The 13,095-nt window shown below is 44.4% G+C and overlaps 1 protein-coding gene across 5 annotated transcripts in view; it reads left to right on the top strand.

Annotated features, from left to right (window-relative positions):
- TMEM108 (transmembrane protein 108) overlaps positions 1-13,095 on the top strand; it is a 172,823-nt gene that overhangs the window by 143,876 nt on the left and 15,852 nt on the right. Inside the window, exon 1 of one of the 5 annotated variants that reach the window (XM_069811538.1) lies at positions 10,497-10,924. The exons of the other annotated variants lie outside the window; for them this stretch is intronic. Coding sequence (XP_069667639.1) covers positions 10,912-10,924 — 13 coding nt within the window. The 5' untranslated portion in view covers positions 10,497-10,911. Of the gene's footprint in view, positions 1-10,496; positions 10,925-13,095 lie in introns of those variants that run through there. 5 annotated transcript variants of the gene reach the window in all.

The following is a 13,095-nucleotide window of genomic DNA, read 5'->3' as shown; positions in this document are numbered from 1 at the left end:
CAAATGAAAGACCTTGATATCTTTACTGGAAGAGGAGCCTAGACTTAAACTATAGAAAATTGCATTTTTTTCTAATCTGTTTATCGATAAAAGGATGAACAAAAAACAAACTAGAAATATATGTGTATATGTTAATTAGAAATAATACTGATATGCCCAGCCTTATTCTGCCACAACTGCTGCTGTAGCATGCCTGTACCTGTGGGGACACAGAAGGGATGGCTTGTCAGTCCGGAGATTTCATCTTTGGACAAGAAGACTTCAGCATAATCATACACGCATCATGGAAAGACATGTAAATGTACACTGCTAGGAGTCTGCTAGGAATGGATTTGCATAACTGCCATCAGCAACTCTTATTCTGTGGAGGGTGAGTTTGATCATATTCATGCCTGTGAATGAATGAATGGGTGATTCATTTTTTTTTTAACGGAGATTACAATTGATTATTTTGTCCTACCATCTAAAAATATTATTCCGTTTCTCCCTTCCCCTTCTGTCCTCCCTTTCCTCCTCCCCCTCGCAATCAGCGTGTTTGTTTAAGGCTAGAAGCTCAACAGCACTGTCTCAGGAGGGAGGTGTAGGGAGAAGCACGCATTGACATGATCCTGTTAACGAACTGTGCTGCGGTGATGAGGCTGGAGCTTTGGAGGGTTTGGTCTGCACTGCTGGCTTTAAGTGTGTCATAAAAAATAGAGTGCACTTAGCCTTGCAGCTTTCCAGGTACAGAGCCAGCCTCAGGAGGGCTCCAAGTTGGCAGTGCTTTTTGGGTTTCAGTAGGGAGAGACGAATTGCGTGAGCTGAGGGTCTGGTCCGTTGCTCTAAAGTGCCTACAAGATGGTCAAGCGTGCGTGTTGCCTGGGCCAGGAATCAAAAATTAAGGGCTAGGCGGGGCCTGCTCACCCCACAAACCCTGCTGCAGGAAGAGCCAGATGAACCTTTTCATCCATCCATCCGTCCGTCCGTCCATCCATCCATCCATCCGTGTGGCTGGAGAGCTGTGATCCATGGGCTCTTTACCTCCATCTTTTGTGGAAAATTAACATGCTCTGGAGTTAAAAAGCCTCTGGGGAATCCCACAGGACAAATTTTAGCCTGTTGTAGAAAAAGATCTGAATCTTTACTAAAACTTAAAGGATTTTAAAGAACAATTTCTACAGCAACCTGCTGGTTTCATCCCTGCTAAGATTTCCCCATGATTTTTCTCCCAGGCCCTGTGTGGCAGCAAGTAGGAAAACCCTGATGCTACATGCACCTGAGTCCTGGCCCCAGAGCTTGTGATGCCCTCTCTTTCTCACTAGACCATTGTTGTTCTGGAGCCACAAGGGAGCAAGATTTAAAACGCTTCCCTTTCAAGCAGCAATGAAGCAGAGCTGCTCTCTGCAAAGTGACTCAGCCTGCCCTTGGGCACGTGTCTTTGGCTGCTCTTCCAGAAACCAAGAGGCAGAGCTTCCCAGCTGCACCCTTGCCCCTTCATCCCCGTCCCTGTCCCACACTCGCAGCAAGGCCTGTGATAGGCAGCGAGATAGAGCTGTTAAGTCAGTGCTACGCAGACAGTCCTCTTATATCAGAAGGGTCTTGTCGAGGGAGGTCGTGCTCTCCCTATGCCTCCAGGCCACTGTGTAGGTGACTGGGCAATAAAGAATCAGTGAAAATCTCCTGCTCAGATTAAAGCTTGGTGTCAGTCGTTTTGGTTTCCAACAATTCCACATAATGTTTCATTTTAAAAAATAAACATTTCTTTTGTTTTCAGGGATCACTTTTAAAATAGCTTGTAAGAATTGTTGTCATCGTATTCACTTTTTTATCATGCTGTGCCAAGAGCGGCTGCTCCAGTGGTGAAAGAGTGTTTGTGTCCCACTGCTCCCGAGAGTCTGGTGAGCCAGCAGAGAGGAGCACGTCCTCTGCTTCAGTTCAGGGCTTAGCCTTCCACTGCTCCTTCTCCTCCTGTCTTCTGGAAATATCACATCTGGACTGACTCCAAACCTGAAAAGTTTTAGCCCAGTGAAATAATTATTGTGACAGTTATGTGTCTCTTAAAACCACAGGCTTATTAGGGAACCGTAATTTTGGTCCGTGCCTTAAGTACATTCTTCCCTTTTGCCATCTCTTCAGTCCTTTCTAAGCTATTCCACATACATTTTACATATAAAAAGAGAGAAAGTTTGGAAACAGCACTGGATAAGTTAGGTAATATGATGTAATTTCAAGGAAAAAGTCTGGATATTTTTTTCCCCTTACATGGTGTGTGCCACGTAGCTTGGAAGATCAGTCACTGCCTTGGACACATGCATGGTAGCTAGATGATTTTTCAAGAGACATGCTGAAAAAATGACGTAGCCAAGCCTGAGCCCAGTGCGAAGACTTATACAGCCTTTGACTTCAGTTAGTTACTAAACCCAAAGATGAATCTTACTGTAGAAATTAAAAATGTGTCAGAAAAGAAACCTGTAAAGCGCCCAAGGCACTGCTGATAAATATGAAACATTTGTGTCTTGCTAAATGTATTTTTTCATAATTACCAGTATATGGATTTGTATTGTTCAAAGCCCTAACAGTGAATCTCCTGTGATGGATGCGCAATAAAACAGGACTAATTGGAAGCATTAATTTAGACAGAGGCAGAAGTTGACATGGAGCTCTGAGGAAGAGATGCTTTATATTGCCATAGCAAGTACAAAGTGTTTGCCTGTAATTTGCAAGCTCAAATCACACCACCTTCACAAACAAATTGTTGCTAATTGTTGCTGTGTCATTTTTTCCTCTTTTTGTTTTATTTCTCTCCTGATAAATACCTCGGACCCAAGGTCATCTTAGGGAAATATTTGTAATGCAATAGAAATGTTGCTGTAGGTGCTGCTGTGTTTCTGGCAATGTAATTGACAGTGAATGAGCACACAGGAACAGCTCCCAGCAGGGGCACTTTTGAATAGATATACACTAAATAAGCATGGCAGAATGGGAGAGTAATGTATCTGCATAAAGAGCTGCATGCTGTACATGCCCTCAAAAATCTTCTGCGCTTTAGGCCTGGAACAGCAGAGGTACATGTTGATTTTGCTGCTCCCTCTGCTTTATCTGCCTGGTCCCACCCTGGTCCCAGCTCAGTAAAGTGTTGATCATGTGTGATGCTTCTGGCACGTGGGTGATGCCACCGACATCAGATGGAAGCAGCTCTCGCTCCAGTGCCTTGCTGAGACAGAGCCCAAAACGAGAAGTCAGATTCTGACTGCATCAAAATACAACCTTAGGCAGGTTTCTTGTTATCTTAGGTATTTCAGCCACTGACCTTGGTTTGTGCCAGATAACTTGTGTTTAGCTACTCTATATGAGTTACTGTTTGTGAATAATCTTGGGCCAAGCAGCTGTTTTCCATGTCTTTGGTATGCAAGTACTTGAGTTTTATTCAAATCTCCTATCTGACTGAAACACTAATTTCCAACAAACCAGGTAAAGGGGGGCGATTAAGCACCCAAGCAGCGGTTGTGCTGAGCTGTCGTGATGGCTTCAGGTGGCCCACCCAGCACCCAGATTTGAAGAGAACAAAAGATGAGCTTCTCTGTTCCTTTGACTACTCCTTCCAGTTCTTAATGGCCATTAGTCTTCAGATTATTTCCTACTTCTCATTTGGTCATTGGTCTTCAGCTCACAGCCATGTTTTACTTCTGCTCGTTCCTTTAATGTTTCCTATATTCTCCTCTCAGAGTCATTTGTACGCTGAATAATCTTACTAATTGCAGAGGAGTTGTCCTGGATTTACACCAGTGCAGCAGAAGCCACCATATGTCCCAGTGGACTTTTCCTGACACTGCTATCAATGGTCCTGGAATTGGTCCCTCAAGCAAGCCTTCCATTATTTATTTCCATCCAGTCCTTTCAACTCATATTGAATGGGGCTGAAACTCAGCACTTTATCTTAAAATTATGTCCTTCGTATAACGCTTCTTGATATTCCTTCCTCTCAGTGTCCTGACCTTTACTAAGGCTGTTGCTAATATATTCTCTTAGCCATGGTAGTTAATGTTAATGCAAAGACTAATGTTCTCCTGCAGCTTTAAAGCTGATATGCGACACTTAGTGCTCTGTATCCAAACAGAATTGCTTTCCGATATTGCACTTTACTGTGGGAATAATTTTACTGCTTGGGTACAATGACAGCTGAGAATGCTTAAAAAGAGAGAGAGGAAAGGGAAAATGTAATAAGGCAAAAGTGTGACAACAAGACACTTATGTCAGTAGTATTATTGCATTTCATGGGAATGTAACATCTGACTGCCACACAGCTCTTCCAGCATTTGTCTGTTGAGGACCCAGAGTGATGTTTAATTGTAGTTCATTCAAAGCGCTTGAACAGAAAGTTCTTTCTTTGTCATTAGCTCTGCTGCGCCCTAGTTTCAAGGTTATGTTTTGTATATTAATAAATTAAGTTCAGACCAAGGAAAGCTTGGATCAGAGCAGTGTAAGCAGTAAAAACACGTTATTAGCTATTTCAGAGATGGATTTGTCTTTCCAAATGCACCACTGGGTACGTTTGCACTTGCTTTGTTTCTGAGGCAACGACCCACAGCTGTGTTTGAAGCTGGTTGCCGATGCATCAGGAAATCTCAAGCCCTCCCTGGGACCCAGGCAGTCACACGTACTAAGGGCAGTGCAGTGACGCCAGGCGCTACCACTGAGGCAGGCACTGCAACTACCAGAAATCGAACGTTCCCCTTACGCGGCTGGCATTTCTGCACTTCCACCAGGAAAAAAATCAATAGCCTTCAAGAGCAGAACGCTCGGATCCCAGCTCCAGAGACACATCACACGGCAAAGCATTAGGACAAGCGCCTCAGGACTTTGCTCCCACCACACTTTCTCAGCAGGGCACACCGGGCTGCACGTTTACTGTACGGGCAGGGTGTCCGAGCGCTTGGTGCTCGCTCTCGGTAGCCGTCCAGGGTTGCTGTGCAGCACCGCGTAGCCACTGTGCTCCTGGAGGGGAGGTGGTGCGGGGAGAGGCAGGAGAACAGCCGCTCTCTGGTTTGCCTGCTGACTCCAGCCCCCACCAGCAGTGGCTGAGGAGTAAGTACCATGCTTGGGGAACTGTGTAGTATTTCAGCCTGACTGAAATAAAATGAGGCTCCCAGTGTAGCTGCTGGAGGGGGAAGGAGAGAGATAAGATGCCCACGTCCTATCACCAACAACATAACTGGTATTAACGAAACAGAAGTCAAGGATGAATGAACATTGAGGCTGAGCTAACTTTCACATCAAGAGAAGATCCCTGAAGGGCTGTGTGCTGACAGGGCAACACGGAAAAGCTGGTACGTTTAATCCCTTCACAAGGGCTGCTCTGTGAATAATCAGAAGTTGTTAAGGTTGTCAGTCCAATTCCCTTCCAAAATAAAATTAAGTGTGGAGGTGATGACATTTCAGGAATGGGTGAAGTAGATTCTCTCCTGAATGTAAGCAGTGGCAGGTTTAACCAGAAAGCAGACAAATAAAATATCTTATTTGTAAAGTACTGTGCGAATCATGCTGCGATAGGGGTTATGCTCATCATTATTACTATTATTCCAAACAGTCATTCTATGTTGATGGTGCAAAGAAGCACATATGGCGGTGCCAGCCTGTCACGTTTAAGGCAGGATGAAACTCTAATGACCTAAGTCCACTATAAACACTTAAACCATTGAATGTAAATGATGTTTCAGATATGCAATGTGTTCTTACGAAAAGGCAAGACCAACAGATGTTTGAAATAACATTCCGAAGTAGTGCACACATATTGGTAGTAGAATTTTTTTTTAAAAATGCAAATTTACATGTAAAAAGAGACCATCCACACAGAAAGGTGAAACATTTTACTTTGTTGTGTAACGGCATTTGTGCTGAATAAGAAATATGATTGCAGAAGTGAATGAACCGCAGAGTTGATAAAGCATATTTTTATGAAGTGAGATCCTCTTCCTAACTTCATATGTATTTCCATTTGAATTACTGATCCCCTGACTAATCAAGTACCACTGTATCACCATGTCATCTCACCCTTATGTTCTTTGTGTATGATATTGCATATCTCCACCTCTTGAATCTAATTCAGGAGCAGTAACACTGAGTGAAATATAAGTAGCAGAGTCCTGCTCTCATTAGCAGAAATTATATCCAGCTACTGCTGTGACCTTACTTAGAAGAACATACAATTTACAACACCAAGTTGGACCACCATTCCTTCCAGACCAATACCCAGCTTCAAAGGATGGCAAAAAATCCATAGCTCAATACCTGTGCAATCTTGCAATTCACCTAATGGAGCAAAACCCCCTTTCTTCATCTCTGCAGTGAGCAGCTGATATTTTCAGGAAGGGAATTTGATCTTTCCCTTTTATCTTTGTATGTCCTAATGCAACATGCACTCCTGACACTCTTGAATTTCAGGCATGCACCTCCATTTTTTGCAGGCTGTGGAGGGTCTTCGCTGGTGCCCATCAGCAGATCTCCTTGAAGTGCAGCTCACGGAGCACCCATGTGGCTCAGTGCAGCTGGGCCATGATGAACATCCAGGTTATTCTGAAATCAGCCTTAGCTGAAGCCAAGTTCAACTTAGGACAGCTAAGAGGCAATACAAACTTTTGTTCCAGAAGCCAAAAGAAAGCTGTCGCTAGTCTGTAGGAAGGATGAACAGAACTTAAAAGTAACAGCTCACTTCTTTCCCTAGCAACCTTACATCCACTCCCGAGGCTTTGCTAGCCCTGTATAATCCAGTAGATAATACGAGCAGCACGTTACAGCCTTTCTGGCTGATTTATATGTAACCTTACCTCCTCAGGCTGTGCTCACAGGAGAAAATCTGGACATGGAAACTCACTGCCTTTTATAGCCCAAGTCCACCTTGGGAATTATCCCATTCAGTTCTGACCCTTTGTACCCCCAAACCAGTAGCCAGTCCCCCATACTGGAAATGCTGACTCCCTTGATCCTGACCTCGTTAGGTTCTCACTTGCCCAGATGATAAAATGAGATGGTGAATAACCGCACAAGCCCCCCCCCCCCATCACCCCCCCGCCATTTACTCACTCCGAGGCACAGTGTCCCTTTTCCTTCAGCTGGGCAATGGCCAAAAAATCAGAGTAAAGCTTTGCTGCAGGTAAATAGAATAGTTACTTTCTAATTGTGTGTTACTTGCTCGCATAACAAATCAATACAATCTCCTCATTACAAGCCCTCATTGGAGATCAAGCACAAGGATAACCAGGCACTTGGAGGTAATAATCTATTTGAAGGGGGCATAAGTAATAGATCATCCAAATTACTTTCAGTGAACAGATTAAATGACTGAAATACCTTCAGGGTTTGTAGAAGTTAGTCAGCCTATGCATAACTGTAACATACCTTCTGGCCTGCAGTTATCAACATTTCTGTACCTTTTTGCAAGTAGAGAAAAAAGGTCTGCATCGTCGAAGCAGAGAGATCCACAAGTAGGGTGCTCTGCTCTGCCTCCTTGCCAGTTGTCATACAGCGTGTTACAATATTTGATATCAGCCATGAATCAGAAGTTACTGGGAAAGACAGACAGAGGAATAGACAACTTGTTCCTATAAATGTTTCCTTAGAAAAGACAAGCTAAAAATGACTGTGCTGTAATGAAGGAGTATCCTGAGTCTAGAATAAGTGTCCTTGATTGATAGGTAAGTCAGTGTAAATTACTTAGAGCTGGAGGCTTAGTCCTGAAGAAATTAGGTTTGGAAAAGACATATCATCTGGTGCTGGAATCAAAAGCCTCTGACTTGGTTACCTCCAACTGCAAGTGGGAGGATTTTGAAACGAGTGCAGCAGGTCTAGGAGCTGTGATTTTTTGGAAAAAGGCTTATGCATGAAGAAGCAGCTCCTACTTCCTCATGCTAGCGGCCGCTTTCCAGTTCAGCAGGTGCCAGACGTCTTGCCTTGCAGGGGTCAGGCGCAGATGATGGGTAGCCTGCTGTTTCTTTGGGAGGCAGCAACTCCTAGCTTCAGCTGAATTAGTGCTTGCCCACTTACCCTCTAATATGGTAAAGAGAAATGCTTCCTAATGCATTACCATGGAAAGGCTGCCAGGCTCTGCTCTAGTCCACTCTTCATGCCAGTGAAGTGTTGCTCTCTAAGGCTTGTTGTCTGGTGTTCGGTAGAAATTGGTTCTGAATCTCCAAAGCAGTGGGATTTCCTCTCCTGGAAAGTATCGCAATACAGACACTACATTTCACCTTTTCAAACATCACTTTTCTTTATCCCTTTACTTTACTAAACAAATCCTTAGTTTGCTTTATGATGATGCCATCTAAATAGAGAGAGGGATATGAGGTGGGATTCATCTCACCTAATGTTCATCACCTGAAAGCTGGACATCTAGTTAAAGCTCATCATCCTCTATGTGACCTCTTTTGCTAATGGCAAGAGAGGAGCCTCGCTGGGGTACTAGTCGACCTGTGGATGGGTGGATTGCCTGCCAGAGCCACAGCTACCTTAGACTAAGCATATAACTTTTGCGTATCTGAAGTTACTCACTGTTTTGGGGAGTTGTCAGAAACCTTTTTAAGATGGCTTTGAATCCTCCTTTTCCCCTTCTTATTGCTGCTTGTGAAATGGATACCCTTGCTTGAGTCAGCATCCATGACACCAGCTACGTCCTCTCTTTGGCAAGATCCTATTTTAAGCTTTCCATCAGAGGCCACAGCTATTTGTGTCATTGTCAAAACTCTTCAAAAGGTCCGGTGACATTGATGGTAGGTCTCTTAGAAGCCAAAGGTTCTGCAGTAACATAAATAGGATCAGCAGCACTAAGTGCAGGTGAAAGAAAAGCCAGCTGCACATCCTTTCTGTCTCCCTTGGCAACAGCATCCTGCCAACAAAAACTGCTGCCAAGTAAAGGCTGGATAGGAAGGGATGTGCTTTCGCAAAGCTGGGTCTGGACAAGCTTTGTGTGAGGGGGGAGCTGTCAGACCAAGACACACTCGTGTGCTTTTAAAATTATTTTTGTTTGTTTCATGTGTTTTTGGACAAGGGGATGCACAGAGCCTCTGTCCTTATAAAGAGTTTTCATCTGAAATTCCAAACGACGGTCTCTGCAGTTTTGAGCCGTATGTTTCCAGCCATGACAGCACACAGGGAAGAAATCTGTGGTGAGTTACTACTTACAGATGTGGCGAATCCTCCAGCAAAGGTTAAAATATGTGGCATGGTTCTCTTGTTACGCCAGCTGCAGCTCCATGCTAAATCATTTTTTCAGCAGCAAGTTCTTAATCAGCCCTGAGTTCTAGAAACTGCTAAACAAGCTAATATTTGTAAGGACCGATTTTTTTTTTTTTTTTTTTTTTGTAATGCACTAAATATCTTTATTTAGAAAAACCTTCAGACTGGAAAGAGTAAGGGTGAAAAGTGAACTGCAAATGGCAGGGAGAAAAGGAGCATCAGCAAGAGAGCGCAAAAATGCAAAAACAGATCTAAGATTATTATTTGTACTCTGCCTTTCCATGTCCTCCATGAAATGATCATGGCTGTGAAAACAGAGCTTGTGTAACTACGGGTAAAATAAACTTGTGATATAATATATGCACCTGCCTGGCCTTCCTGATAGGGACTTAAGTCCCCAAAAATCACCACTGGGGTCACTGTCGGAGGCCCTGTAGCTGTTAGTGCTGCCGAATCCCAAACCTGTTGTCACAGCATTGTTCCTTTCTGATTTGGCCACAGTGTCAAAAAAGAAGTCTGGCTGCAACATGCTTGTATCCAAGGCCTGAAAAAAAAGAGGATCTTCTCACCTGGTATGGTAAGAGAGAAGAAGGATCTGGCTTTTCTCGCTAGCAAAATATTAGGAATTAATTTTGTGAGGAGCCCATATAACAAACTAACTGCTCGGGTTGTTGCAGCAGCCCTGGATACAGCAAAGACTCTGAATCAAAGACTGAGTCATGGGGATTGCCCTCTGACTCCTGGGGGATTCCTACACTGCTCTCAAGAAGGCCCCAACTTGTTGCTCTCTTAACATTTCCCTGGGCCTTTTGAGGGATTGGTAGCTGGCTGCACAGGGCACATTTTTGTGGTCTTCGGGCAGTGTGTTCTTCCAGACACCCAGCTGTGCCAGAGAGAAAGAGAGAAACAGAAAAAAAGAAGAAATGGAAGAAGGGAGGCAGGATTATGACTCTAGGAATCCCAGGATCTGTGGACTTCTTTATGGTTACAAAGTAGAAATTGCCCAGTCACCACTGAGGAGTGAAAAAATAAAATATAGAACATGCATTTCGATGCCAGGGAAGGAGAAGGAGAGAAGAAGATCGCTATTTCATTCCCCGTATTTTCCTCTGACAGGAATATTAATATCATTAGACATAATTGAATGAAGTGGAAAGTCTGGTGGAGGTACAGAGGCAGGAGGTAGATCTGTAAAATCCATACACACACAAAAAGCCTAACGCTGCGTCGGAGGGAGGGCACTCTGCCTTGAAACAGGGACTGAACAGCTTCACAAGGGCGTGCAGCTGGGGTGCTTGTTGCTGTTTTGTTCCCAGAAAACGAGAACTGCCAGCAATCCTCTGGCATCTGAATAGACCCGTGTCAGACAAACTGTATCTGGACTTGATGGGAAACCAAGCTGGAATACCAAGCAGCCCTTCGATCTGCTGGCAGAGAGGGGGACTGGCTCAGTAAGTAATCTTGCCTTGCAGTTGCAAAGGTACTCCATAAAGGAGCGAGCCCTCTCGCTGCACAGCCCTGCAAGACACGCCTGCCTGGGCTGTCTCTGTCCTCATTCCTCCAAACCAGTTCCAACAATAACAGCAACTCTTGCGAGCAGCTGCCTCGTTAGGGAGAAGATGTGTTTTTCCTTTTTCTACTGAGGGATGAAGCTTCCAAATCTGTGTGATGGGAGCAGGTGAGGATGTCTGCTGACAAGTCCAAATGATATTTTCAGGTAAGTGATTACCTTGAACAAGCAGCTAGAGTCAGGCTCCTTCTTGTTATTACCCTCCTCTCAGTAATTACTGTTGTCCTAGATTGTCAGTAAGCCTTTTCACAAGGTTCAACAGCTTGGATGTCTGTATATATTTAGCTGAATCGGGGATCTGAAGCATTTCTACAGCACCTATTCCCATAGTGTCTGCGAGTCTCTAGTGCAGTGTGAGAATGGATTGCGAGCTGCCTGCTCTGTGCCTACACGACGCTGTCCTATTTGTCTCACCCATTGTTTAACTCCCTGGAGGACCAGAAATGAATTTTGATTCACAGGCTCGCTCTCTTGAAGTCTGTGATGGAAGTGCATCTTAGAGGCAATAATAGTGTTCTGCAAGGTTTTTATATCATTAAAGGACCGGGACATCTTGCCACATGAAAACTGTAGCTACCGTTACTGTTGTTGCACAGGGAGTGTCAGCGAGTACTGCTTAATTTGTGTTTGTACATGTGATTTCCAGAGCTTCTGCTGATGCTGTTTTATGTTACTGCAAATAGAGCTGTTACTCCATGTGTCTCATTCCATGCATTTTACCAAATACCTTGTGTATTGAAGTTGGGGTTGATCACCCTGCCTAATACTTACAAGGGAAAACAGACAATAACTTGTAAGGTAATATCTGGGAGTTCTGGCGTGACAGCCACTGATGGACAGGCAGGGAAAAGAAATTTTCTGTGCAGAGTAACCTACTTCTTCTCTCAGTTCTGCCACCAATCACAGAGATGAAATTTGCTTAACTCTTTGTTTGTACAAAGGCTGCTTTGTTGTGAGTGAAAATCATATTGCTTTGACAGATTACAAAGAAACGACCGTAACAAAAGTAGTAATATATACTTTCTGCACAGTTTCCATCTATTAAAGATTCATTTTGCTCCCTGTAACGTTTTAGGTTTGCCGAGAGACACATGAGAAGTTAATAGTGTCATGAAGAAAGCTTTTGTTACAACAATAACGAAAGCTGTTGCTTTGAACTGGTTTTGCACAACCTTCTCTCACTATTAGTAAGTCGCAACTGTTGGAAGCATGGAGAGGCTTCAGCATCACGTACAGCGCCCGTGTGCACCCAAGCCCTGGGTCTGTAGATAAGGGGTCCTTTGTAGGACGCTCCCTTTGCTTCCCCTGCCCATGGCAGTCTGAAACAATGAGTCCAGCAGTAGGCCTCTGCACAAAAAGCTCTTCCTGGCTTCCTAGAGCAAAAGTGTTTGCCAAGTACTGCTCAGGGCAGCTCTGTTTGTCTTGCTGCAAGGTCCAAGGTAGTAGAGGCCAGAAGGGGTCAAACGCCAGACTGAGCTCGTTATGCATATTCATTTGCTGCAGAGAACGTGAATGTGCAGCTCAAAAGTTTCCACTGTATCTCTGGCAATTAGGACTTGGTCCAAAGCCCGCTAAAGTCATTGGGAGCCTTTCCACGGGCTTTAGAGCAGAAGTTACGTAAGTTTGTGTTGTTTAAAGGGGGTGCCCCAGGGAGGCTGAACGCGTGAGCTGACTCGACAGCCACATGGCTGCTCTGCCATGTCATGCAAAAAGGCTGTTCTCGAAGTGCTCATGAAGTGTCCCATGCAGCAGCAGGCGGCATTAACTCCTAAATGAAGCCTTTTCATGTAGTCCTCTGCCAGGACCCTGGCTCCTAGCAGGGGGTCCCAAGGTCCTGGGATAAAACAGTCAAAGAACGTCAGCTGCTGGGCCCTGAATCCCTTTGTTTTTCTGGTTTGGAGAGCGGCAGTTCTGCCTCCTGCATGCAAATAAGAGGGTCGTGAGGACGTTCCCAAATGGTAGGACCCTGCGGATCTCATAGTCTGGGAAAGCAAAATATTCCTAATCCCAGACTTTTCTGAGACTCGCTGAGGACATCAACCGCAGTCTTTTAAAACATTGCTGTAAAGGAACTCCTTCATTTTCTTCACGTACACAACTGTACATGCTGTTTCTAGACTTCTCATGTGAGTGTACAATGGGAAGAATCACTGCAGGGAGATCCTGTTGAGATTTGAACCATCGCACCATGTTGTCAGGAAGGAGTTTTTATGGCTAAATGCACATCGGCACCCTCTGCGTACACTCTGATGTTACTCTGCTGTGCTTCATCCTTGAGTTAATTCATTTTGCGCTTAATATTCCCTTCTTGGTGCACT

Source organism: Haliaeetus albicilla, chromosome 2 (assembly GCF_947461875.1).
Source record: "Haliaeetus albicilla chromosome 2, bHalAlb1.1, whole genome shotgun sequence".
NCBI lineage: Eukaryota > Metazoa > Chordata > Aves > Accipitriformes > Accipitridae > Haliaeetus > Haliaeetus albicilla.
Note: the sequence above shows the minus strand (reverse complement) of the source record. Positions and strands in the feature narration are given on the sequence as shown.